Source organism: Artibeus jamaicensis, unplaced genomic scaffold (genome assembly GCF_021234435.1).
Source record: "Artibeus jamaicensis isolate MK-2021 breed Jamaican fruit bat unplaced genomic scaffold, CSHL_Jam_final scaffold_537, whole genome shotgun sequence".
In the NCBI taxonomy this organism is placed as follows: domain Eukaryota; kingdom Metazoa; phylum Chordata; class Mammalia; order Chiroptera; family Phyllostomidae; genus Artibeus; species Artibeus jamaicensis.
This window is the reverse complement of record NW_026522047.1, coordinates 40,525,613-40,550,687: the sequence shown is the minus strand read 5'-3', so window position 1 is coordinate 40,550,687 and position 25,075 is coordinate 40,525,613. Positions and strand designations below refer to the sequence as shown.

General features: G+C 54.1%; 1 protein-coding gene across 2 annotated transcripts; it reads right to left on the bottom strand.

Moving 5' to 3' along the window:
* Positions 1–302: 302 nt before the first annotated feature.
* Positions 303–24,485, bottom strand: TMPRSS9 (transmembrane serine protease 9). 2 transcript variants are annotated; one of them, XM_053658341.1, is made up of 18 exons: positions 24,344–24,485; positions 21,472–21,599; positions 19,603–19,670; positions 19,315–19,494; positions 18,549–18,586; positions 16,454–16,567; positions 16,065–16,236; positions 14,959–15,233; positions 12,169–12,305; positions 11,089–11,401; positions 10,310–10,481; positions 9,408–9,679; positions 8,696–8,832; positions 7,802–8,204; positions 2,314–2,485; positions 1,315–1,580; positions 1,064–1,200; positions 303–521 (listed from the first exon to the last, which is right to left on the bottom strand). In XM_053658341.1, the coding sequence occupies exons 1-18, from the start codon at positions 24,483–24,485 to the stop codon at positions 360–362; spliced, it is 3,288 nt and encodes a 1,095-aa protein (XP_053514316.1). In that variant the 3' UTR covers positions 303–359. The 2 variants fall into 2 exon arrangements, with proteins under 2 accessions (XP_053514316.1, XP_036993533.2); XM_037137638.2 differs by lacking the exon at positions 19,603–19,670 and having other exon boundaries at positions 19,315–19,461; positions 21,473–21,599.
* Between the last annotated feature and the right edge of the window lie 590 nt (positions 24,486–25,075).

The window sequence follows — 25,075 nt, the reverse complement described above, 5'->3', positions numbered from 1 at the left end:
AAAGGGAGCCTTGAGGATGAGGCTGAAATCCCAGCCCCAAGGGCTGGGGTAGGGTGGTGGGGGGCTGCCCTCTTCCTGGGAGGCCTTGCTCCCCACACATCCTTCATCCCATCTCTGGGACCTGGGTGATGGGCAGGCAGGTTGTTCTGCTCTAACGTGGAGGTGCTGAGCCAGTAGGCTAGGGACAAGGGGCTTTTTATTGGAAGAAAATATACAGTAAAAACTGTACTCTGCTACCCGTAGCACCGCCACCCACCACCCGGACTGGACTCCCCTTCTTGAGCTGGTGGCTGCCTGGTGGCTGATTGGTTCCTCCTGCCTTCACAACTCTCCTTCCAGGCCTGGGCAGCCATGGGGTGTCACTCCTGGATGTTCTGTGTGATCCAGCCTCTCACGGCAGTCACCCGGGTATAGACGCCTGGGAAGTGGGGCCGCCCACAGCCGTAGCCCCAGCTGGTGACCCCAGTTAGCACCCACCGGCCAGATGGCTCCCTGCAGGCCAGGGGTCCCCCAGCATCACCCTAAGGGGAGGAGAGAGGAAAGGTGCTCAGCACAGACCAGCATCTCCCCAGTAGTAGCCCTGAGGCCAAGGAAGGACTGACCTGATCTGTACATGCTGGTGACTAGCAACCACAGGAATGTCGCCTGGGTTCCCTGTGTGACCTTAAGTGGATGGCTGCCCCTATGAGATTCACCGTTTTTATCTCAGAAGCAGGCTCAGTGCTAGGACAAGCCCCTGGTCCGGCTGATAGACGTTCGTGGACACCTGCCGCTGAGGTTCCCTAGCAGAATGGGGCCTCACCGCAGCCTGTCCCTGTCCCTCCCCTGTAGCGCCATGGTGAGGATGTGGTGGGAGGAGCGCTGGCTGGCAATGGATCCCTGATAAGTGGTGGTCCACTGCAACCTCTGAGGCGAAAAAGGTTTCCTGTTTGATCAGCTTAAATTTGCACCATGGAAGGGGCCCTGATTGGGCTTTAGACCGAAGAGAATCCTGACCCCCTCCCCAGATGGATGGGACCTGGTACCTGGCATAGCCTTCATTTCAATTTTAAGTTGCGCTCACCGAACAGCTGTCCACGCCACCCTGCGGGAAGCCAGCGCACAGCATGCGGCTGCTTATCTGCACCGGGTAGTACCGGCGGCAGGCCTGCTCACTGAGCAGGCGCACTGCCGCCTTCTGCAGCTGTCGCGCCATGGAACCTGCGGGCCGGACGGATGGTGGAGCCACATGGGACTGGGCCGGAGGCCTTCCTGATCCCCGTGGGCCACTAACTCCGAGTGCGGGGTCTGGTTTCACCTACAGGACTCGCCTACCTCCCTCGCGCACCGACCCCCAGCCGGTGATGACGCAGCGGGCCCCATCAGGGGTCCGGGGAGTAGGCTCAGGCAGGCAGATGGGCCGTACCAGGCGGCTGCGGTGCACCGGCCCCACCAACTCCAGCAGCGCCACGTCATAGTCGAGCGTGTAGAGGTTGTAGAAGGGGTGCTTGTAGATGCGAGCCACGCGCTCCAGCTGCCCATCGGCACCACTCAGGAATGGTGTGCCCAGGAAGGCCACCCACTGCTTGGGGTCCCCGTAGCTGCGGGGCACGTGGGGACAGGCATTGGCCTGGACCCCTGCGCTCTGTTACCACTCCCCCTGGGGCTCCTCTGCACTCTGCCCCGTGGAGTTATGGCCACGTCCTTCCCTGTGCCCCAGGGGGTCAGCCAGGGACCTTGGGCAGGGCATTTGACCTCTTTGGGTCCTGGGTGACTCCTTTGGAAATGGGGTTGAGCAATTCTTTCCTCGTAGGACAGTGAAGAGGGTGTGCCTATGCCGGAAATGTGCCCAGGGCAATGAGGTGATGTCACAAAATATCCCAATTTTTGCCCAATATCAGGGCCCTGGTGCCCAGAAGGCTCCCTGTCCCGCTTGCCCATTCCCTCTGACGCCACACACCCAAGAACATCTCTGGGCATCTGGGACAGCAGGACCCCTGGCCTGGTCCACCCTACTGAGCAGCCTGCCATCAAGGGAGCTCCCCGGTGTGTAGCCTTTGGGGGATGCAGACCCCATGTCAACAGCAAGCCTGGCCCTGGGCTGGGAGAGGCTGTGGTTCCCAGGGATTAGGGAGGCCAGGAGGGCGGTGGACTGGGCCCCTGCAGCCCCATGCGGTGTGTGGGTACACAGAGTAGGGGTGGCAGTGGGTCCCAGCTGTGGGGAGTGGGGGCATTCCAGGCAAAGGCTTGGAAGCATGACAGTAAGTTTGGGGGCCACAGCATCCTGGTGAACCACCGAAGGGCAGGGGACGGGACGGGGCGGGCCGGACTCACACGTCAAAACAGTGCGCAGCAGACAGCAGCCACCTCTCCGCCACCAGCACGGCCCCGCAGCGGTGCTCCCTGCGCCGCAGCCATAAGCTCACCTGCCAAGGCCACTCCCCAAGGCCCGCGGCACTGCCGCCCACGATTCTGGTCAGCGTGGCCACTGGCGCCAGGCCACAGCCTGTAGGGAAGTAGGTGCAGGTCACTGAGAGGATTAAAGGTGTCTCTTGTGCTGCCCCTTAAGTGGGGTAGGGGACCCACCTTAAAAAAACTCCACACAAAGAAATGCTGGACTTGGTGCTTGGTCCTATAAATGTGCTTCTTCTGGGCTTTTCCCAAATGTTTGAAATGCATTCACATGTGTTTCCTGTAGACATTGGGGCCGTGCCTCCTCCTTGGATGGGGCCAGGGCAGTGCCCCTCCCACCATCAACCCTCCCCAGGCATCTCTCAGTCCCCTGGGAGCCAGGCTTCCTGCTGGCTGGTGACCTTTGTGCACCCGTGGCACTGCCCGGGAGACCCCTGCCATGTCCCACTAGTTCTTGTGCTAACTTGTCTTCACAGACGCCCTTGAGCTGTGGCACCGCCCCCACTCCCAGCACAAAGCGCACCCTGGGAACACAAGTGAAGAAAGCACAAGGGTGGTTTCGACAGGGTGCTGCAGGGACCCATCAGAGGTACTTCCTACCCACCGGACTCCCACAGGACACCTTCCACCCCAGAGTCAGCCCCCTTCCCCAGCCACTCTCCTACCAACCAGCTGCCTCTCCCACCCTCCAGATTTAGGAAAGGCCCGCCTGCCCCGGCCTCGCTCCACTGGAAGAAGAGAGGAAGAGGCAAGAGGCCACTGCCCCATCCCTGCTAGCCCCACTGCCTCCAGCCTCCTGACCCCGTCGGGAGCTTGCCTAGGGGAGGGCTGGGGAATCAGACAGAGCCTGCGGCCCCTTTCCTGGAGAACCTGCCCCTGCAGCAGACAGTGCCTGCCATTTCAGAGCCTTCCTTCACCCCTGGGTCCCCAGGTGAAGAATATGCAGCCCATGGCTACTGGAAAAGTGAAAATCATCAGGCCAGAGGCCAGACCCAGATAAAGCTGGCTGGGGAGTTAACAAGAAAGTGTTTCTCCCAAGAACCGCTACTGCCATGCAATATAAACCCCTGAGTTCTGAGTGGCCCTGCTGGAAAGCTTGCGCCCTAAACCCGGACTGATGAAAAAATGCTGTGAAGGAAAGGTCCCCTTGGGCCTGGAGGGCCTAAGTCACTGGCACTGCCTCAATTTCCAGTCGAGGTGCAAGGTTCAGATAAGCAGGTTCCAGCCTCAACGTGTCAGCTCCATCTTAACTGTGGTTCCTAATGAGGCGGAACCCAGGTCTTCCTCACCCTCCACACCCACGTCCAGGCCCTTGGCACATGGTCTGCTTTGGTCTGAGCCCATGAAGACTCTGCATCATCTCAAGATCACCTACACCCCACTCCACCCCCAGATCCTAACTTCCTGACAACCTGACTTGCTTTGTTTGGCGAGCCAACCCTGGTTCCTCCGGTATGTGAGCTGCCTTGTTGCAAAGAGCCCATAAACTTGACTTTGTAGGTTTAGTTCTGTGCCTGGATGACTCAGGCTGATGGATCCAGGGCACTGGGTGACATGTGCAGGAAGAAAAGGTAAGAACCGTTGTGACATGTCCTGAAGGACATGATAGGGCAGTGGGATTATGGGTAGTTTCCCCCAACATCTCTGTAATGGGGTTAAGTTATGCACACCCGCCCCTGACCTCAAGGACAGTGTGGACCTAGGAGAGGCCCACGGAGGGGGACTGATGGCAGAGGAAAGAGGAAGCGAAGTCTCCCTGGATCAGTCTCTATGAGGAGTCACCATGAGGCTGACGGGCCTCAGGACAGTGGGGGGTTCTGGGAAAGTCTGCAGTGGGAAGAAAGGCGGGTGCAGCAGACACAGACCAGCAGCCTGCGGGCCAAGAATCTGCCCTCTGGGGCCTCCCTGCTCCCACCTCCCCACCTGAATGAAAGCAGCCCAGACATGGTCTCCAGAACCTGGATGAGAGAGCGTCAAAGTCACATCCGCCTGGGGAACGGGCAGGTTCACTAACACGGGGTCCGCCTGGCACATTCCGTGTCATGTCTGGTCCCCCAGACACTACGGATGTCGGATGTCTCTGCTAACTCAGTCTTAGCTCAGGCCATATGGAATTGCCTGTATTTGATGGGGCTTTATTTTTGACTTACAAATACAGCTATTTCCTATAGTTCTGATTAATAGTTAATAAAAGTAAACTTAGCATGTTAGACACAAGTAGAAAAATCTCGGGGGTACTTTGTGTCCCAGGGTCTCTGCTGGCCAGTTAGACACCCCCTCAGCCTGAAACAGGAGCCTCGGGGACCAACCAACCCCAGGCCCCAGCTTTGTCCTTCTGCTTTGCCTTCCTTTCATTTCTCACTACGTGCCATTCTATTAAGAGTTTGTGGCCCTGGCTGATGTGGCTCAGTGGACTGAGTGCAGGCCTGCAAACCAAAGGGTTGGCGGTTCAATTCCCAGTCAGGGCACATGCCTCGGTTGCAGGCCAGGTTTCCAGTATGGGATGCACGAGAGGCAACCACACATTGATATTTCTCTCCCTCTCTTTCTCCCTCCCTTCCCCTCTCTCTAAAAATAAATAAAATCTTTAAAAAAAAAGTCTGTCTGTCAACCTTCTGGTTCCCTGCTGCGCCTGAGCTTAGCACCAGGCGAGGCCTGGAGCGGAGGAGGAGGAGGCTTTATGAGCACAAAGTGGATAGAGAGCTGCCTTTGTGGGGACCCCTCCCCCCACCCCACCCCCCATCTCCCCACCCACCCCTGCATCTTCCCAAGCAATGCACCTTGGTGCCCCTGAAGTTTCATTGTAAAATAGGAGCAGAAAGGACTTCCGGCCAAGATGGAGGCGTAGGTAGACACACTGCCTCCTCACACAACCAAAATAAAGACAACAGAAATTTGTAAACAAAATAACCAGTACTGACAAAAAACTGAACTGTATGGAAGTCCTGACAACAACCAAGAAGTTAAAGAAGAAACAGACTGATAGGAGGGGTGGAGTTGGGCACAGAGGAGTCACAGCAAAAAAAAAAAAAAAAAAAAAAAAAAGCAGCGGCCGGGGCGAGCAAGGCGACAGTGGGTGGACCCAGCAAGGCGAAGGATTGTCGAGGGGCACAGCGCACAAGGCGGCTGGTGGACCCAGTGGTGGTCCCATATTTGCATGCAGATAAACCGGGTGAAACTAGGGAGCGAGACAGACCTCGAAACCCAGTGTTTTGGGGTTCCAGGGCGGGGAACTAAAGCCTCAAATCATCGATTGAAAACACCTGTGGGGGTTGAGGTGTTTTTCAGGAGAGTTCGTTGGAGAGACCCACAGGGTCCTGGAACGTACACATGCCCACCCACACAGGAACCAGCATCAGAAGGGCCCAATTTGCTTGTGGGAAGTGGCAGAGGGGACTGAAATCTGAGAGAAAGCGGAGCAAGCACCATTGCTCCCTCTCTGACCCCGCCCCTCATATGGGGTCACAGTGCAGTGACTGGGTTGCCCTGCACTGGTGAACACCTAAGGCTCCGCCCCTTACTACTTGTAACAGGCACATCAAGACCAAAAAAAAAAAAAAAAAAAAAAAAGGCCCAAATGAAAGAACAGATCAGAGCTCCAGGAAGCCCTGGCTGGTGCAGCTCAATGGATTGAGCTTGGGCTGTGAACCAAAGGGTCACAGTTCGATTCCCAGTCAGGGCACATGCCTGGGTTGCAGGCCAGGTCCCCAGTGGGGGCACACGAGAGGCAACCATACATTGATGTTTCTCTCCCTCTCTTCCCTTCCCCTCTCTCTAAAAATAAAAAAATAAAATAAAAAAGCTTTAGAAAAAATACAACTAAGCCACAAGGAGATAGCCAACCTATCAGATGCATGGTTCAAAGCACTGGTGATCAGGATGCTCACAGAATTGGTTGAATTTGGTCACAAATTACATGAAAAAATGAAGGCTATGCTAAGTGAAATAAAGGAAAATGTACAGGGAACTAATAGTGATGGGAAGGAAACTGGGACTCAAATCAAAGGAGTGGACCAAAAGGAAGAAAGAAACAACCAAACAGAAAAAAATGAAGAAACAAGAATTCAAAAAAATGAGGAAAGGCTTAGGAACCTCCAGGACATCTTTAAACGTTCCAACATCTGAATTATAGGGGTACCAGAAGGGGAAGAGGAAGAGCAACAAGTGGAAAAGTTATTTGAGCAAATAATGAACTTCCCCAATCTGGCAAAGGAAATAGACTTCCAGGAAGTCCAGGAAGCTCAGAGAGTCCCAAGGAAGGTGGACCCAAGGAGGAACACACCAAGGCATTACATTAGCCAAGATTAAAATGGAGAGAATTCTAGAAGCAGCAAGAGATAAGGGGACAGCCACCTACAAAGGAGTTCCCATCAGACTGTCAGCGGATTTCTCAAAAGAGACCTTACAGGCAAGAAGGGGCTAGAAAGAAGTATTCTAAGTCATGAAATCCAAAGACCTACCTCCAAGATTGCTCTATCCAGCAAAGCTTTCATTTAGAATGGAAGGGCAGATAAAGCGCTTTTCAGATAAGGTCAAGTTAAAGTTCATCATCACCAAGCCCTAATTATATAAAATGTTCAAGGGACTTATCTAAGAAAAAATGTATAAAAAACATGTATAGTAAAATGACAGCAAACTCACAATTATTAACAATTACACCTAAAACAAAAACAAACTAAGCAAACAACTAGAACAGGAACAACCACAGAAACAGAGATCACATGGAGGGTTAGCAACAGGGGAGTGGGAGGGGGAGAGAGGGGAAAAGGTACAGAGGATAAGTATCATAGACGGCAGGCAGAAAATAGAAAGGGGGAAGCAAGAACCGTATAGGGAATGTAGAAGCCAAAGAACTCATGACGCATGGACATGAACTAAATGGGGGTAATGAGGGTGGGAAGGGTGTTCATGGTGGAGGGAAGTGAAGGGGGAAAAATGGGACAACTGTAATAGCATAATCAATAAAATATATTTTAAAATAATAATAAAATAGGAGCAGACAGGAGGTGCAGGTCAAGGCATTTGCCACTAGAGGGCGCAGGTCTGCCCAATTCGTGTCCATGCCCTGCCAGGATGATGATGGGCTGACTTGTGTCCGCCCAAAACCCACAATTAAAGTCCATACTCCAGGCCGTCAGAATACGACTGCATTTGGAGATAGGGCCTTCAAAGAAATAGTTATGGTAAAATGAGGTCATTGGTGTGGGTCCTAATCCAGTATGACTGGGGTCCTTCTGCAGACACTCAGGGATGACCATGTGAAGACATGGGAAGAAGATGCCTGTCTCCAGGCCAAGGAGAGAGACTTGGGACTGGAGAGGTAAATGTCTGTAGCTTTGTGACAGCAGCCCTGATGGACCTGATACAGGACCCCTGCCACCCACGTGCGTCGCCCCATCCCTCCCAGTACCTGGCAGCTGGGAGTCCTTGGTGGTCCCCGAGGTGTTTGGGAGTGGTGTCTGTCCCCTGGCAGTGGTGCTAATGGCAGTGCCGGTCCTGTTGGCAGGTGGGCTGGTTGCCCTGCCGGTCGTGGTCCAGAGGGTGGGTTTGCTGGCTGTGGCCCCCTGGACCGTGAGGCCAGCCACTGTCCTGGGGACATGAACGGTGGTGGCAGGCGTCCTGGTGGTGGAGGGGGCAGGTGTGGAGCGGGGGTGGGAGGACATGACGTCCAGGATCCAGCCCTTTAGACTGGTGATCCGAGTGTACACGCCGGGTTTCCTGGCCTGAGCGCAGCCAATCCCCCAGCTGACAATCCCCGCCAGATAGAACACGCCAGGAGTCTCCTCACAGGCCAGGGGGCCCCCAGAGTCACCCTAAAGAGAAGAAACAGGGCTGGCTGTGACCATCGGGCACCTCGGCACGGAGGACGCTGCCGGGACCTCCCACATCCCCACAGTGGTGCAGCCCCGCCCCCACACCCAGGGCCCGCCTCTCCAGGAGGGGCTCCTGCTGGACATTGTCGTCAGATGTGTACTGATCTGATTAGCCATTTTTCAGTTACTATACATTGTACATCTTTTAAATATGTGTACATATAGAGTATGATTTTAAATATGTATGTAAAGACATATTTATGTATACATTTTGTATGTATCCACCACCTACTCTCAAACTGCTACCTCATCTTCTGTTTGTGTATACTATAATTTCTCTAAGTTACACACTTAAGGACACTTAGTTCTCCTGATTTTCCCTGCACTGAAAATCCTTTTCCTTCTACCCTTGACTCCATACAAGTAACAATACCAGGTGGAACGGTGTGGCCGCCTCGTCTGAACCCTGCCCAGCCCCCTCTGAATGCTACCTGGCAGGAGTCGACCTTGCCCTCCAGGAAGCCAGCACACAGCATCCTGTCTGTGAGTGAGAAGTTGTAGAGGGCGCTGCATGCCTTCTGGTCTATGATGCCCACGGACGCTCGCTGTAGAGTGTCTGGCTTCGTTGCTGCCAGGAAAATGAGGAGACCCCCCCCCCAACCGTCAGTGATACAGAGTGAGCACCATTCAATGTCTGGTTTAACTCTTAAGGGTACCATCCCCATGCTGCAGATGAAGAAACTGAGTCTCACAGTGTTGCAGGGAAACCGAGTCATAGCACAAAGGAGGTGGAACCCAGAATCCCAACTCAAAGCCCTAGGATCTTGTCACTGTCCCCAGCAGATTCCCTAACACCTGGGGTGATCTGCAGGGAGACCATCCGAGTTTCCGAAGGAAGCATTAGCTCTCAGGAGCTCTAACAGGTATAGCACAAGGGTCTGAAACTTTTTCTAAGAAGGGACAAAGAGTAACTATTTTCTGTTTACAGGTCAGTCTCCTTCGGGACCACTCAGCCCTCCCTGTTTTGGTGGCAGGAAAGCCTCCAAAGGCATCCGTAAACAAATGGGCATGGCCGTACACCAGTAAAATTTCATTTATCAAAAACTGCCGCATCGGGCCGCAGCAGGAGTCGGCCACCCCTGGAGGAGTGGGGAGGCCCGGGCACCGCAGGCAGTGGGCGCAGAGCCGCCACTGGGGACTCACCGTTTCCCTCCTGTGTGTTCCCCCATCCGGAGATCATGCACTTCCGGCCGGCGGGGAACTTCTGGATGGCCAGGGGCAGGCAGACGGGCTGGATGTACTTGTTGAAGACCAGGGGCCAGGACAGCTCCAGGAGGGCCACGTCGAAGTCTAGGATGCTGGGGTTGTACTGCGGGTGCAGCACCGTCCTCCTGAGCCCCACCTTCACCGGGCTCCCGCCGATGCCCATGAGAGACACAGTGCCCAGGTGGGCCTGCACCAGCTCCACCTTCGTGCTGCCGACAAGGGGCTGCTCAGACACCCGGCTGCCCCCCAGAAAGCCAGGCCCCAGATTCTGGAGGGGGGCACCAGGAGGGTGGAGGGGGCCACGTGGCTGCTCCCCAAGAGCAGTCCCAGGCTGAGGGACTGGGGGCAAGGCAGGGAGCTCCTTTGGGCCTCATTTCCTCGTCTGTAACAAGAGGCAGCTGCCTAGCAGCAAGAGAGGCCCCTACAGCTTTATGACTCTCAGAGGTCAATGCCGCCCAGCTGCGCAGCGAAGGGGAGGGAGCCCTCATCGCCCCCCCCCCCCGCCAGTTAGCCCCATCCCTCAAGACCAACTTGACAGCGTATGTCCCAGAAGCTGCAGCCCAGGCTCAGCCTTTGAGAGGCTCCCCCAGGGTCCCCCCCCACCTCTCTATGCTCTGCTCCCCTCATTTGCAATCAGACATCCAGACACTGCGATAGCGATTCCGGGGTGAGGTGGGGACTGCTGGGGCTGCCTCTGCTGTGGCCACCCCAGTGCACAGATGGCCACACTTTGGTCACAACTGGTTTCTGAACACACAGGGATTTGATGGGGCTGGGGGGAGGGGACCCAGTGACGACAGGGGTGCCGAGCATTCCTCCCGGGCGGAGGCTGGTCTTACTGGTTGAAGCAGTGGGCCGCCGACAGCAGCCAGCGGTCTCCCACCACGGTTGCTCCGCAGAAATGCCTGGAACCCTCCTTCAGGCTGACCTGCCAGGGCACCTCCCCAGCGGCGGCTCCAAAGCCGCCCACAATCCGAGTGGGCTTCTCCATTGCTGGCCTGGCACCGCACTCTGTGAGCGGACAAAGGAGAGAGTCCGGGAGCCTTGGCTCTCAGGTACCCAGGCCCACAGGGACCTCGGCACATAAGGGCACAGCCTCCTGGTTCTGGCTGGGCTGGGGCAAATCATTCCCATTATACAGATGGAGAAACTGAGGCTTACAGGTAGGACAGTCTACCTAGCATCCTAAGGTCTCACAGCAAGTGTGTGGCACAGATGGGGAAATGGGCCAAAGTGCAGGGAGCCCTGGCCCCATCGGCCTAAGTCCCGCCAGACACAGACCTTAAGCCCCCACAGTCCGTTATTAGGGCCTTGTTGCAAGCAGGGCGCCAGCACCCCAGAACTGTGGTTTGGGGGGCTCCCTAAACAAAGGGAGGGTCCTGCTGTTACAGAATGTTGGGACAGGTGGGGGTGTAGGGTTGTCTATGTGAAGTGGAGTTCTGATGGGCTCAGAGTGCTGCAAGTCTGTGGCACCGTGAAGGGGACCTGGGCTGCAACTGGACCTGGGTCCTTGGAAACCACACAGTGAAGGCTGCAGAATGTGCCTCCGGAAGCCAACACCGATCGATCCGACCCTTCCAGGGGCAGACACCCAGTTTGCTGTGTCCCCAGGAAATACCTTGTGGCTTAGAAGCGGTCACTGCGTCAAGAGGCGCAGAGCTGGGGGTCACGGTGGGTTTGGTGGGGGCGTCAACCATCCAGCTCTTGGGGCTGGTGAGCCAGCTAGTGCTGGGGGTGGCAGGGGCCACCGTGGGAACCAGAGGCTTGCTTGCCATAGCAACCGCCTCCAGGATCCAGTCTCGAAGTCTGGTCACGCGGGTATAGACCCCTGGACGCCGAGCTTCCGCACAGCCGATGCCCCAGCTCACGATGCCAGCCAGGAAGAACCTACCAGAGGGCTCCTCGCAGACCAGGGGGCCTCCAGAGTCGCCCTAGGAGACAAAGGTCACCCTCAGGAGGTGTCAGGGCTCATACCTCAGCCCAGCCAAGTCCCGGAGCTGCAGGGTCAGAGAACGTTCTGGGGGGGACAGGGGACAGAGGGGACGTATACCTGCACATGGAGAAAATGTGGGCCAATAATTCACATCTCAGAACCTCAGTTTCCTCTTTTGTAAAAATAAAATAGCACAGTTGGACTATGGGACCTCTGAGATCTTTTCCAGTTCCGCCACGAGCAGTTAAAACCTGAACCCCAGTCAGCAACACTCCTCCCCTCCTAATCTCACTACATCTTCAGTGTCAGCCCAGGCTTAGGGTGACAGTGTGGCCGCGCTGCTGGAGCCCCCAGACGGCCCGCTGGCTGCTGTGGCATGCTCCTGAAGTGCCCGATGTGCCCTCGCCGTGCCTGTCTTTTGATTCTTCGCCCTCTCCTCGCACCCAGCCCACCTGGAGTCTGACATTCCCAAACACAAGTGAGCGCTGTCTTATTATTTCCCATCCCTCCAGGCTCCGGTGTTGACCTGGCAGCCTGAGCACACACAGCAGTCTCTCCCCACCCGCCAGGCTTTAGCAACGAGCACAAACATAGAAACTGCGAAGAAGGAAACCGGAGCTGTGCTAGAAATCAAGCAGGGGCCGTCCTGGTGGGGGACTGGAAACAGTAAGGACTCCCCACCCCGGGACGGAAACCTGGGGGCCTTTCCCAGCCGGCCCCTGTGGGTGGGGCGTTGTCTGAGGCCCCTGGAGGGACCAGGCTCACCTGACAAGAATCCACCTTGCCGTCCAGGTAGCCGGCGCACAGCATCCGGTCGGTGAGCGAGCTGCCGTACAGGCTGGCGCACAGGGCCTGGTCCAGCAGCTCCACGGTGGCTTTCTGCAGCACCTCCGGCTTGATCACTGCCCAGAATGGGACAGGCAAGTGGGGTGAGCATTCCAGGGCCCCAGCAGTCACCCTGAGCCAGAGTGCTAAAGAACGTTGTTTCTCTGTGCCTCAGTTTCCCCAGGTGCAAGCAGTGATCCTGCAGCACCAGCCTCAGAAACTAGCAAAGAGTAAACAGTCTGCAAATACCTAATAACACTCTCCACCCAGACAGCTAAGAGGTATCAGGTTAACAGCCCAACACCGGGCTCCACGTCTCCCCTCCCCTTACCAGCTCTGACGTGATTCTGGTCCTGCCCTGCTGGGATCTCTTCTTAACCCGGCAGCCAGTGCCATTTTGGGTAAACATTAAATCAGATTATACCCTTTTTCTCCCTCAAACACTCCAGGGTATGTTCCCCCCAGCTCAGTCTAAATGCCCAAGACTGGGCCACCTGCCCCAGGGCCTTTGCACATCCCGTTCCGGCTGCCTATCATGGTTGTCCCCCTGGATCTGCTTGCCTTCCTCCTTCTCCTCCTTTCTTAAAGAGGCCTCTCCTGACCTCCCTATTTGAGATTGCTGCTCCCCTCCCATCCCCATCCTGGTTATTTTCCCCATTGCATTCATAACCACCTATCACTTATCTAATTTAGTATTTATAGCCCCTAGAATTGCTGTGTCCAGTACAGTAGCCAGTGACCACATATGGCTACTTAAATGCATTCAGGTGAAATAAAATGTAAAACTCAGTTTCTCAGTTGCACTGGCCAACAACCTTCATGGGCTGGCAGCCCCCATGGTGGGCAGCGCAGACTTAGAGAGCCCTGAGGAGAGTCCTGCCGGACATGCCGGTCTGGCCTGTGGGCTCCATGTGGGCGGGGGTTTCTCTGTTTTGCTTCCTGCTCAGTCCCTGGAACAGTGTGGCTGGTGAGCTGGAGGGGGCCCAGACCTTTATTGATGGGATTTAGTCATCAACTACTTTCTCTCCTGCATCGGTTCTCTCTGCTCAGGTCGTCCCTTATCACAAAAATCCTAATCTTCCAAGAGATTAGATTTCCTTTCTCAGGCAGGCCCAGACCTAGGAAAACTCCAGAACACAGGCCTGTAGGCCCGGCCAGGGGGGTCAAACCCTGAACTCAGGAAGTCCTAGGGCTTCCTGCACAAGGGCCCACAGCCCAGGCTCTTGAGGCCGTGGCGGGCACGGTCTCCCCAGTGAGCTGGTCTGAGGCTAGTGGCTACCGTATTAGACACCGTAGCTCCAGAACGTTCTGGGCCAGCGCCATCCCAGAAGACCCTCCTCCATGATGGGACTTGCTCCTGTGCCCTGACTCTTTGCCTGTCTGGGTTTGCCTCACCCGTCAGCCAGGTCTTAGCTGAGGCGTCGCCTTCCTGGGCCCTTTCCCAAAGCTGCAAAGTGTCCCTCCCACCCCCATGCGTCTCCTTGCAGCATCTTGTCGGAGTCCTCCCCCGCACCTGTCACCACCCAGTCACAGCTGGGTCTCAGGGTGGGAGCAGTTCTGCTTCCGAAAGGCATGCGGACACTGGACACAGAACTACCCTTCCTGGGGCAACCAGGGGCGGCCCCCGTGGGACTCCGCACAGCGTATTCCTCAAGCGATCGACATGCAGCCTTGCGTTATGTGTGCTTTTGTTTTAAGACACCTTATTTAATACACATTTGTCCAAAAAAATGGAGCCGCTTTAAAATGGAGTCGGAGCTGCCATCCCAGAGGAGCTGCCTGGCCCACCTTGTACCTCAGACCCTGGAATGTGAACCCAGGGCGAGGTGGCCGCCTGAAACGTCCTTGTCCCCTAACCTCTACTGGGACGTAGGGCGGGAGTCGGCAAGCTGTAGCCCGCAGGCCAGGTACAGCCCATCGCCTTGTTTTTAATTAATTAATTTATTTTTAATTGAATTTCCACTGCTTGTTTTTATAAATAAAGTTTCATTCGTACATTAAAAAAAAACCCCCAGGGCAAAATAACCTTTGGACTGGGCCTAGGGCAACCTTGTGTTCCAAAGAACTATTTGCAAAGATAACAAGAAAGCAGACACCTTGAGTACAGGACTGACTAGCTGCTGGACCGATTATTAAACACATTCTTTAGAATCAGCGTCACTAGTCACGTGATCCACCCCAACAGCAATGCCTCCCTTCTGTAATCGTTATTCCCCTCTCCTTCCTCGGAAGGATCTCCTCCGGTGTCTGCGGCTGAGAACACACCGATTCCCTACACTGAACTCGAGGCCGGCAGTGCTGTGACTCGCGGCCGAGCGAGGCTTCCCCCACAGGTGTTCTCTACCTGAGGCGCACACCAGCCTCCCTGCTCTCTGCAACCATAGGGAGCGCTACCATGCTCTGTGCTGGGGACGCCAGAATCAGCCACAAAAAGCACAGAAGTGAAAAAAAAAAAAGCCCCACCTAAAAGAACAGAAAACCTGGCAGTGCATATACCATGACAAGGACCCCAATTTACAGTTGAGCTGAAACAAGAAGGCAGGGCTTCACCTTGTCCCACTTAAATGAGAAGATTCTTGTCCTCATCTCAAATTTCTCACCACTCTGTGCCTGTCATCAGGTGAGCACAAAATTCCCATTTGTATCCATTGGGATTCCAAATGAATGTCAGCAAGTGGGCGACTAAGGACTGTGCTTCCCTCCTGGTGGCCCGGGGGGAGGGGTGCTTACGGAAGTCCTCCTTGAGGTAGCCCCAGCCCGAGATCAGACACTTCTTCCGGGACGGGAAGACGTGTGTGGCAGCCGGCAGGCACACGGGCTGGACGTGCCTGCTGAAGGGCAGAGGGCTGCCCAGCCGGAGCACCGCCACGTCGAAGTCAGCCGTGTCAGGGTTGTAGGAAGGGTGCGTGAGGATCTGGGCCACTCGGGCCCGCACTGTGCTGGCCTCCGAGCCACTGAGCTGGGTCGTGCCTGCATAGGCCACCCACTCGGTGGGGTCTTGGAACCTGCGGGGCAAACAAATGGCAGCTCAGAGAGGCCCCCCAGGGACAGAGCTGGGGAGCAGGGTCAGGAGAGCGAGGCCATCTGGGGGGGGAGATGTTAAGGGGTGTCCCCAAACTTAGTCATCAAGACTGATATTTTCAAGCAACATTGTCAGAAATAGTAATGAATGCAAAAAAAAAAAAATCCCTGGGGTGGGAAGTAGCAACATTTTGAACATTTTGAACAAAGACAGGATACAACAGAGCTGGTCAGGGTGAGAAATACTAAGGGGCAGAGGCAGGATACACGATGCCTGCAGGGCAACCTCACTCAGCCTTGGAAAGGGAGGGCCTCTGCTGCCTTCTACAGCCCTGAGGATGTTCTGCTCAGCAAAACAAGCCAGACACAGAGGGGCAAACACTGTGTGATTCTACTCACAGGAGGCTCCTGGAGGAGTCAGATCCATAGGGACAGGAAGTAGCTGGTGGGAGCCAGGGCCCGATGGAGGGGAAGGGGGACTGGTGTTTAATGGGGACAGAGTTTCATTTTGAACGATGAGGAAGTTCTGGAGGAGGACGGTGGGGATGGTGGCATGACAGCGTGAGTGTGCCGAATGCCACCTAATTGTAACGGTTAAAGTGGTAAATTTATGTTATGTATATTTTACCACAACTTAAAAACATTTTTTAACAAGAATGCATTCAGATTCAACCAAAAAAGAAAAGAGAGAAAGAGCGAAAGAACAAGTCCCAAGGGACTCTCGGGATGCGAGGAGGAGCGGCAACTCCTGGTGGAGGGGAGGTGGGGCCCGGGCACGGGGTGGGCTCCCAGCCTCAGGGGCGGGGGGGGCTCACTCGTTGAAGCAGTGGGCAGCGGACACCAGCCACCTGGCCCCTATGACGGCGGCCCCACAGAAGTGCTCGTTGTTTTCTCGGAGGCTGACTTGCCAAGGGAACTCCCCAGGGGACGCTTCCACGCCGCCCACAATCCTGCCAGCTGTCCTCCAGCCCGGCTGCAAACCACAGTCTGCAAGACAGATCACCAACCAGGACCCCCAAGGAGGCAGGACACCAGTTGTGCTCCTGGTACATCTGCCTCTGAATCCCTCATCCCCACAGCCCCCAGGTTTAGGGACACGCTCGGGGTCCCACACGGGGCTGTGCAGAGTGGCCCAGACAGCATGGCCAGCGGTTGGCCCTGACAAGGGGACATGGCCCGAGATCAGGCCAGATGGGTGACTGACCACAGTGGGCCTCGTCGGATCCATCGGAGCAGTCCGCTTTGTCGTCACACTCCGGGTTCACTTTGGTCACGCACTGGCTGTTGTCGCAGGAGAAGGCACCCCCGGGACAGTGACCTGAGGGCAGAGAGGAGCCGAGGTCCCCACCTCAGTCCGCCTTTCCTGTGGCAGCGAGATTCCGCTTCCCGCTCAGAGCCTCCAGCGCCGATGCGTCCTGCCTGCTTGCTCATCTCTGAGTGGCTCTGAAACATGGTTTCCTCAAAATCAGCGTGGGGACAACGTGGAATGTCAGTGAGCACCGCAGCCGGGCCGGGCAGCGGAGTGCACACGGGCCCCACGTGGGCGTGGGGGTGTAGCTCCATATTCCCAGGGCCCATGTTATTTTACTTTCTATCTTAAAAATTTTTTTTTTATATATTTACTTTTAGAGACAGGAGAAGGGAAGGAGAAAGAGAGAAAGAGAAACATCAAGTGTAGTTGCCTTTCATGCGCCCCCTACTAGGGGCCTGGCCTGCCACCCAGGCATGTGCCCTGACTGGGAATCGAACCAGTGATCTTTCAGCGAGTGCTCAATCCACTGAGCCACACCAGCCAGGGCACTAGGACCTGTGTTTCAAAAAAGTGAGGAATAGCCCTGGCTGGCATGGCTCAGTGGATTGAGCGCAGGCCTGCGAGCCCAAGGATCTCGGTTTGATTCCCAGTCCAGGCACATGCCTGGGTTGCAGGCCAGTTTCCAGCAGGGGACACATGAGAGGCAACCATACATTGATATTTCTCTCCCTCTCTCTTTCCCTTCCCCTCTAAAGATAAATAAATAAAATCTTTTTAAAAAAGTGAGGAACAGCCCTGGCCAAGGAGCTCAGTTGGTTAGTGCATCATCCTGCTTTGCCAAGGTTGCGGGTTTGACCTCAGGTCAGGGCACATACAAGGAATGCACCAATAAGTGGAACAACAAATCAAGGCAGGCTCTTTCTCTCTCAAATCAATAGATAAAATTTAAAAAGTAAGAAATAGGTAAAATTAAAATGCTTTTAAATTGTGGTTAAATACACAACATAACATTTTCCGTTTGAACCATTTAAGTGTATAGCTCACATCCGGGCTGGTCATTCTCTGTGGGCCCTGTCGGGGGCTGGCCAGTGTCCCGGGACCCACACACTCAATGTCGCGGCTCCCTGAGTTGTGACAACTACAGACGTCTCCAGACATCACCCAGTGTCCCCTGGAGGCAGAGTCACCCCCTCGCACAGGACCACTGATGTGAAGCTGGACAGATGTATCTGTCTGTGTGTCTTGAGTTGTTTGGGAAGGTAGTCACTTCGATTTTAAAGTGAAGAGATTCCAGGTGGCATTTCTTTATTTTTCCTTTTTTTCCTCTCCAGACTGTTTGTTTTTTCTTTTAACAACAGCTTTTTACCCCTTTTCAAAAAAAAAAAAAAAAACAGCCCTGGCTGGTGTAGCTCAGTGGATTGAGCGCGGGCCTGTAAACCAAAGCATCTCGGTTTGATTCCCAGTCAGGGCACATGCCTGGGTTGCAGGCCAGTTCCCAGCAGGGATGCAACCACACATTGATATTTCTCTCCTTCCCTTCCCCTCTAAAGATAAATAAATAAATTATTTTAAAAAAACAAACAAAAACCCAGTAATGTTTTCTCTTAATCATGCTTGGCCACATGTAACTCAAAGTGTTTTGTCTACATTTAAAATGTTTAAAAATTTGCTTCTCAATTACAGTTGACCCACAATATTGCATTAGCTTCAGGAGTGCAGCCTGGTGACTCGACACACAGACGTCTTACAAGGTGATTCCACAGCAAGTCTAGTACCTGCCTGACACCACACGCGGTTATGGCAACATTACTGACTGTGACCCCCGTGTTGCACTTTGCATCCCCTAGACTATTTTTATAACGAAGTGCTTCATCTGCAAACGTGGTGTGCACGTGGCCTCGAAGCTGCACCCCCCCCCCCAGGAGGCTGGTGCACAGAACTCCATTCACTGAGTGCAGGCTTTTCCTTTCTGCACTTGACCCGAGTCTCGGGAGCCCTCTTATGGCGACCGTGATCAGAGGAGTTCACCAAAGAGAGAACAACATACCTGATTTCAAGTCTCTTTCTGTCAGTGGCCCCGTCTGGCTTTCTGCAGCGAAATGGAGAAGAGGTATAAGCTCCCGCAGTGAGTGGTGACATTCTTTGAAAGCAAAGCGGAAAGGGGCACTGTCCACCGTGGGAGCCACCTGAACCCTAACTTAAAACAATGAAGATGAAACCAAACGGAAGTCTCACTGGCCACATGACAACTGTTTCAATAGCCACACAGCGCTAGTGGCTACCACAGCGGAGTGAGCAGCCATGAAACATTTCCGCCACCATGGAACGTTCTATTAGTGCTAATGTCAAGGCCCCAGTGTGTCAGGGTGGGTGAGAGGGGACAATAAATGTCCTGTAGGGCAAGGTCCAGGTGATCAATCTTTATTCTGACAACAGTCTGATGTACCCACAGATTTTAGAGTTTAGAATTTATCTTACTTTTATGCCATGAATCAATAAACAGCAGCCATGAGCCAAATTTGGCCTACCACTTGTTTTTGTAAATAAAGTTTTATCGATACACAGCAGAGGCCCTTTGTTTAGACATTGTCTTGGGCTGCTTTTGTGCTGTAATAGCAGAGTCGAATGGTCTCCAGAGAAGCACAATGGGCTACAAATAAGAAAATAGTTACACTCTGACCATTTACAGGTTGCGGACACCTGGTCCACACCATTGAGGTGAAGCAGTGTGCATGTGTTTTCTTATCATGGGAGGGGCGATTATTCAAAACCTTGAGTTTAAAACTTCCCTCCTGCGGGTCTCCACTGCTTACTTGCCTATGAGCTCAGCGGACACGATGGTGCCATGGGTGGCCAGGGGGATGCCATGGCCCTGTAGCCTCGCTCGCAGTCCCCGCTGCAAGAGCTCCTGCTCGAGGCGCAGGTCCAGCGACTGCAGGGCCAGCAGCAGAAAGTGCAGCCGGAAATGCACAAGGACACTGGAGTTCCCGTCCCTGCAGGGAGGACAGAGGCCTGTGGAGGGAGGGCTCCTCTCCCTGGACCCCTCCAGCATCTTGGGTGTCCACCAAGTCTCCTTCTGCCCCAGGGAGGCCCCAACTCACCTGTAACCTAGCACCGTGCAGCCCGTACAGCTGGCCTCCAACTCTGTCTTCCTAAAGCTGCTTACAAACTGCAATGAGAACAATAGTGGCCAAGATGAGACCACAGACCAGGCACCCATCCCCGAGGAGGCCTGTCCTGTGTGGGAGAGCTGGAGGAGGGGGATGGAAGAACTCCTCCTCTTAGACTCAACGCATGCAGTGACTTCACAGAGCCCAGTAATGACAGGGAAGGCTGTTTCAAATTCATTCATATGAAAATATTCTCCATTGCCAGATGGATAAAATTGGGCTCATCCACACAGTGAAACATCACTGAGCCATGAAAAGGAGTAAGGCACTGACACTCACTACAAGGTGGATGGACCTTGGACACATGATGCTCAGTGAGACCAGACACAGAAGGCCACACACATACAGTGTGTGATTCCATGTATGTGACACGTCCAGAACAGGCATAGCCACAGAAAGTGGGCTGGTGGTTGTCAGGGGCTGGAAGCGGGGTGGCGAATGGGGAGTGACTGCTGATGGGTGTAGGCAGGACAGACAGCAAACCAAGGCAGAGAGGGGGAGGGAGACGTGTCTCACTTATTACTCCGCAGTCCTGATCCTGATCAGACAAGATTGCCAGGTGTTCCAGGGTCACAAGATAAACTATAATAGCGCATGAAGAGGGGAGCCCTTGAAATTATGTATCGTTTCCACTCTCTGGGAAAGGAAGCCTTTGAAGCCGTATAGTAATCCCAAGGTCTGGAGGAGGGAGGAGGAGGGGGAAACTAGGAGCTGGCTAGGAGCATAAAACCCCTAAAATCCCACTAGTCAGGTACTCAGATTAGCTGGGTGCCCACTTGCAGCTTCGTGTTCAAGTGTGTTTCATAAATAAATATGCTATTTCATTTCCACCGTACATGCTATCTCTTGCCTGAAATCATCTCTTGCAAGCAAGACAAGAACCAAGGAGGGGGATCCCCTAACTTGGGTCTCCATGGCAACAATGAGGACAGGGCGTATTTTGGAGTGATGGACTCACCAATTCTTGTTCTCATTGCCTGTACCTATGCCTGTGCAGTCCCATAGCACATTCTACAAATGTCCAGAATGTTCTACACCTGCCCTGCCCCGTATGGCAGTCACCATCCACACATGGCTACCGAGCATTTGAAATGTGGTAGGTGCCACCGAGGAACTAATTTTTACATCTTAGTTCATTTTAATTCATCCTTAAATTTTAAAACAGATACTTAATTCACTGAGCATCATGTGTTCAAGGTCCATCCACACTGCAGCAAGGGCCAGCACTCCCTCCCTCCCGTGGCCGAGTGACGTTCTCGTGTGTGTAGAGACCACATTTTCGCGTCCATTCATTGGCCGATGGACATCGGGGTGCTCCTGCTTTTGGGCCATTGTGAATCCTGCTGCTGTGAACACGTGTGTGCAGGTTTCTGCATGGATGTGGGTCTCCATTGCTCTTGGGTGGATACTGAGGAGCAGACTTGCTGGGTCATAGGATGACTCTACATTTAACTTTCTGATTAAGAGCTACACTTCCATAGTGACCACCCTTGCCATCTCACATTCCTGCCAGCCGTGTATGAGGGGTTTCATTTCTCTGCTGGAAGACACAGCACAGCCTTTAAACGTGGCCCACAAGCCAGCCCTGCAGGATCAGCTCCCACCAGACACCGCCCTCCCCTGCATTCTCCAGTGCACCAACCTCAGCCACCCCAGCCTTGTCCCATTGCTCCATGTGTCCCACCGCCCTCCCCAGCGCCTGCCTGGGCCTCTCCCTGCTCCATTAGCTCAGCACAAGAGCTCCTCTTGGTGGAAACCCTGGCTGCCCACCTCGCCCCCTTGCTCTCCGGCACCTCTCACCAGCACTTCCAGGGCGGGGGTCAGCACGCGGTAGTAGTCTGAGGCCCCCTGCTGCAGGCTGTGGGCGTACCGGACCCCTTGCAGCACGGCGGTGTGCTCCACATCGACACCCTGTGTAGAGAGGAAGGCTGCGGGCGAGAGCAGGGCTCCGTGAGAGAGCCCACTGCCAGGCTCAGCTAAGGAGCCTCAAAGGCCCCCCGCCACCTAGGGGCTGGGTCACCTGACAAACAGGTCGTTGGGCTGACTCCCCACTGGTTATCCTGAGTGATTATTAACACTGCCTCCTTTTCCCCTCTCATGTATCACCCACCTGGAGGCCCCCAGATCCAGCACAAAGCCCTAGAGGTCCCCAGGTTTTGCTTGAGGGCAGGACTTACTCCCAGTCATCCTTGCCTGGGGCATGCCTGGCCAGGGCCTGAAGCCAACTTCAGCCAAAATTGGCTGAAATAACTTCAGTATTCCTTCCCTGTACTTTGGAACAACAGTCCCACCTGCTCCCTGGGAAAGGGACACCAAATACTGCAATGGCGTGACCACAACCATGGCCATCAGGACCCTCAGACTGCCGCCCCCGGACACCACCCTCTGAAAAAACATGGGTCTCCAGCTGTCAGAAACACTTTGTCACAAGTACACACTAGCAAGGAATGACAGCTATGAACATTTTACCCCGGGGCTGGTTTGGCTCCGTGGACCGAGTGCCAGCAGGCGAAACAAAAGGTCACTGGGTCCATTTCAGTGAAGGCACAGGCCTGTGTTGTGGGCCAGGTCCCCAGTAGGGGGCGTTCGAGAGGCAACCACACATTGATGTTTCTCTCCCTTTCCCTCCCTTCCCCTCTTTCAAAAAATAAAGTCCTTTAAAATTTAAAAATGAAGAACAGCAATCAAATAAACCATGAAAACACATGTTTCTAACTGTTGGAAATATGTTGGAATTGTCAAAAGGACATCCTAGCAAAAAATATTTATAATTGCAAAAAAAAATTTAAATGACAGTAGCAGCCACATAAATCATGAAAGCCAGGTCCCAATCCTGTTTACTCCGAGTGCATATTCATTTAGACAGATATTTAGATATTTGTTCATTCAATAGATACAATAAACATTCTAAACCCATTGTAAAAATTTTGTTTTTAGGTTTGTCTTCTCATTCAAGAAATTAAAAATTAAAAAAAAAAAAGAGCTCCCTGTTGTGCAGACAGACTCGCTCAAGGTCAAGGGCGTTCGTTCTGTTCCCGCTGCAGGTCAAGGGCGGCTGCCGGGAAGGTGGGGAATCCGAGGAGGCCCCGCCCCTCCCCCAGCGCCCCCAAGGCTAACTAAGGCCTGGACCTGAGGTGGTGAGCTGTCTTAATGGGGAAAGAGATACATTTTCATTTTTAGCTTTAAAATGTTTTTTAAATTATTTAAATTTCAAGTGCTTCGGAAAGCCTCCCTTGGTTTCAGGGGTCCTGCTGGGGACTGTGTTTATTTCCTGTTCACAAAATGTCTCTGCACTTCTGGAATGTATCTGCTGCAGAGACATTCTAGAAGACGTAACGGTGCAAAGCCTTGCTCCCACCTCTCCCTGGTGCAAGGCTACCCCCCCCCCCCACAAGCACACTCACCCACACCTGCATAGACTTACATAGGTACGCAGACTCACAAGCCCCATTTTCCTGCACTTGATGCCAGGAGCCACTAGGGGCGTTGGTGAGCTGGGCCTGGCTTTAAAATGTTCCTGAATTTCCACAAATATATATATATTTTAAATTAGGGAGACCCAATAGGATTGCCTACTTATTATTTTGTTACATGACATCTTTGAGCATTTTCCTGCAAACTACAATTTATTATCATCATCTCATGAAAGCAATGTGACTTTCACACCGAAAGAACCTTATCTATTGTCTCAGCGGAAGCCAATTCCACGGACCGACAGCTGTAAGGGGGAGGGGCGGGCAGGGACTGGGGGGCGGCAGGTGAAGGAGTTAGACATAGAACATACAGGCGTGACCCCTGGACATGGACAACGGTGCGGGTACTGATTGTGGGAAGAGGGGGGCTGGGGTGGGGGCGCAAAGGGAGGAAAATGGGGACAAATGTAACAGCATAAAGAAGAAGAAAAGTTAAGAAGCCCGTTCCAGAGCCACAGAACTTCCTGAGATGACCGAATGTTCTAGATTGCACTGTCCAATACAGTAGCCATGGGCCACCCATGCAAGGTGGCTGTAGGGACTGACGAATGTAATTTTAAAGGTTAATGTTAATGGCTCCGACTCTAAACAGCCACCGGGGCGCGGGGCTCCGGTCATGGACAGCAGGCATGTAGGGCAGCACAGGAATGGGCACAGCCGGAGGGGCCTGTGGGTCGCCCCCCTGAAGCACGCGCAGCACTTCCTCCATTTATTTTACAGCTGCAGGGCCGCAGGTGCCGACGGGGCGCTGTGCGGCTCGTCTCACCTGGAGTTCCATGGGTGTCCACCCAGAGCAAATACAAAATGGGAGCCACTGAGTGGTGGGAATGCGGATGACTGTTCATTTTTTAATACTTCTCAGATTTCTCAAGACCTTTAAAAAGTTCACTTCCCTGACCCTATTTGTCTTCATTTCTCCCCAGCTGTGAGAGCTTCCCTGGAGAACCCAGCTGTGGGAAACCAAAACACGCAGTATGACCTTGCCCACACGCATGCCCGCCCACCCCAGCGCATGTGCCTGGGCACCTGGCTCGCTAGTCTTATCCCTTGGGTGACCCAAAGGGCCATCCTTCAATTCCACGTTTGTACACTCAGCCCTCTGTCTTGGGGATCGTCACGTGGATACCACTGAGCTAGGTGTGCGCATCACTGTGCAAGTCACCCGGCGGAGGGACCCGCACAAGCCCTCAGCCGCTTACCCACGAGGACTGCCAGGGCGAGGGTGACAATGCTGGTGGCCACCGCAGCAGCGAGTGCCGCTCGGCAGCACACAGCGTCCTTGGCAGGGACTTCTTTTGCTGCTCCAGGGACGAGGTGTAATTCACCAACAGTGGTCTCCATGGTTCGCAGACCTCCAGACAGCACCTGGATGCCAGCAAAAAAGGGGCAGGCAAATATCAGTGCTGGGGCGTTTCTCTTTCCCTGAGCCAGCACGTGCAGACAGGACAGCTGTCAACAGTGCCCTCGGCACCCGCAGACGCTGCTCAAACAGGTCCTAAAAAATGGACGGACACACTGGCTGGGCGGTGCACGCGGGCCCTGCCCAGGTCGGCGGGGCCCATTGCTAGAAAGAGTATGTGTGCGTTTCCCGGGCCTGCTGTAACCCATTGCGACAAACCCAGAGACAGAACAGAATGCAGATTCATCGTCTTGCACAGCCGGAGGTCAGAAGTCTCGAAGTGGAGGGCCGTGACCCTTCTGGGGGCCCCAGGGTCTCAGTTCCCAGAAAGCAGAGCTGACAGGCGGTGACAGGCGGAGCCCTGGCACTGTTGCCTCTGAGGCTTTTCATGAAGAGCCAACACATTTTTGTCTTCACACGGGGCAGTGGGTTTCTGTCACTAGCAACTCGAAGCACCCCGAGACAGAGCCTTGACTGTGTGAACCACCCAACCCACACTGGACAGTTCTCTCAGGTTCCCAAGACCTGAGCA

What these genes read in the sequence shown, in the direction of transcription:
- TMPRSS9 (XM_053658341.1), bottom strand. Translation starts at nt 24,485, where the DNA reads ATGGAGACCACTGTTGGTGAATTACACCTCGTCCCTGGAGCAGCAAAA. An exon ending in GCTGCCCACTGCTTCAACGA is followed by an intron (nt 15,234 to 16,064) that starts GTGAGCCCCCCC and finishes TTTGCCCCGCAG; the next exon opens with GTTCCAAGACCCCACCGAGT. An exon ending in CAAGGACTCCCAGCTGCCAG is followed by an intron (nt 2,486 to 7,801) that starts GTACTGGGAGGG and finishes ACTTCCCTACAG; the next exon opens with GCTGTGGCCTGGCGCCAGTG.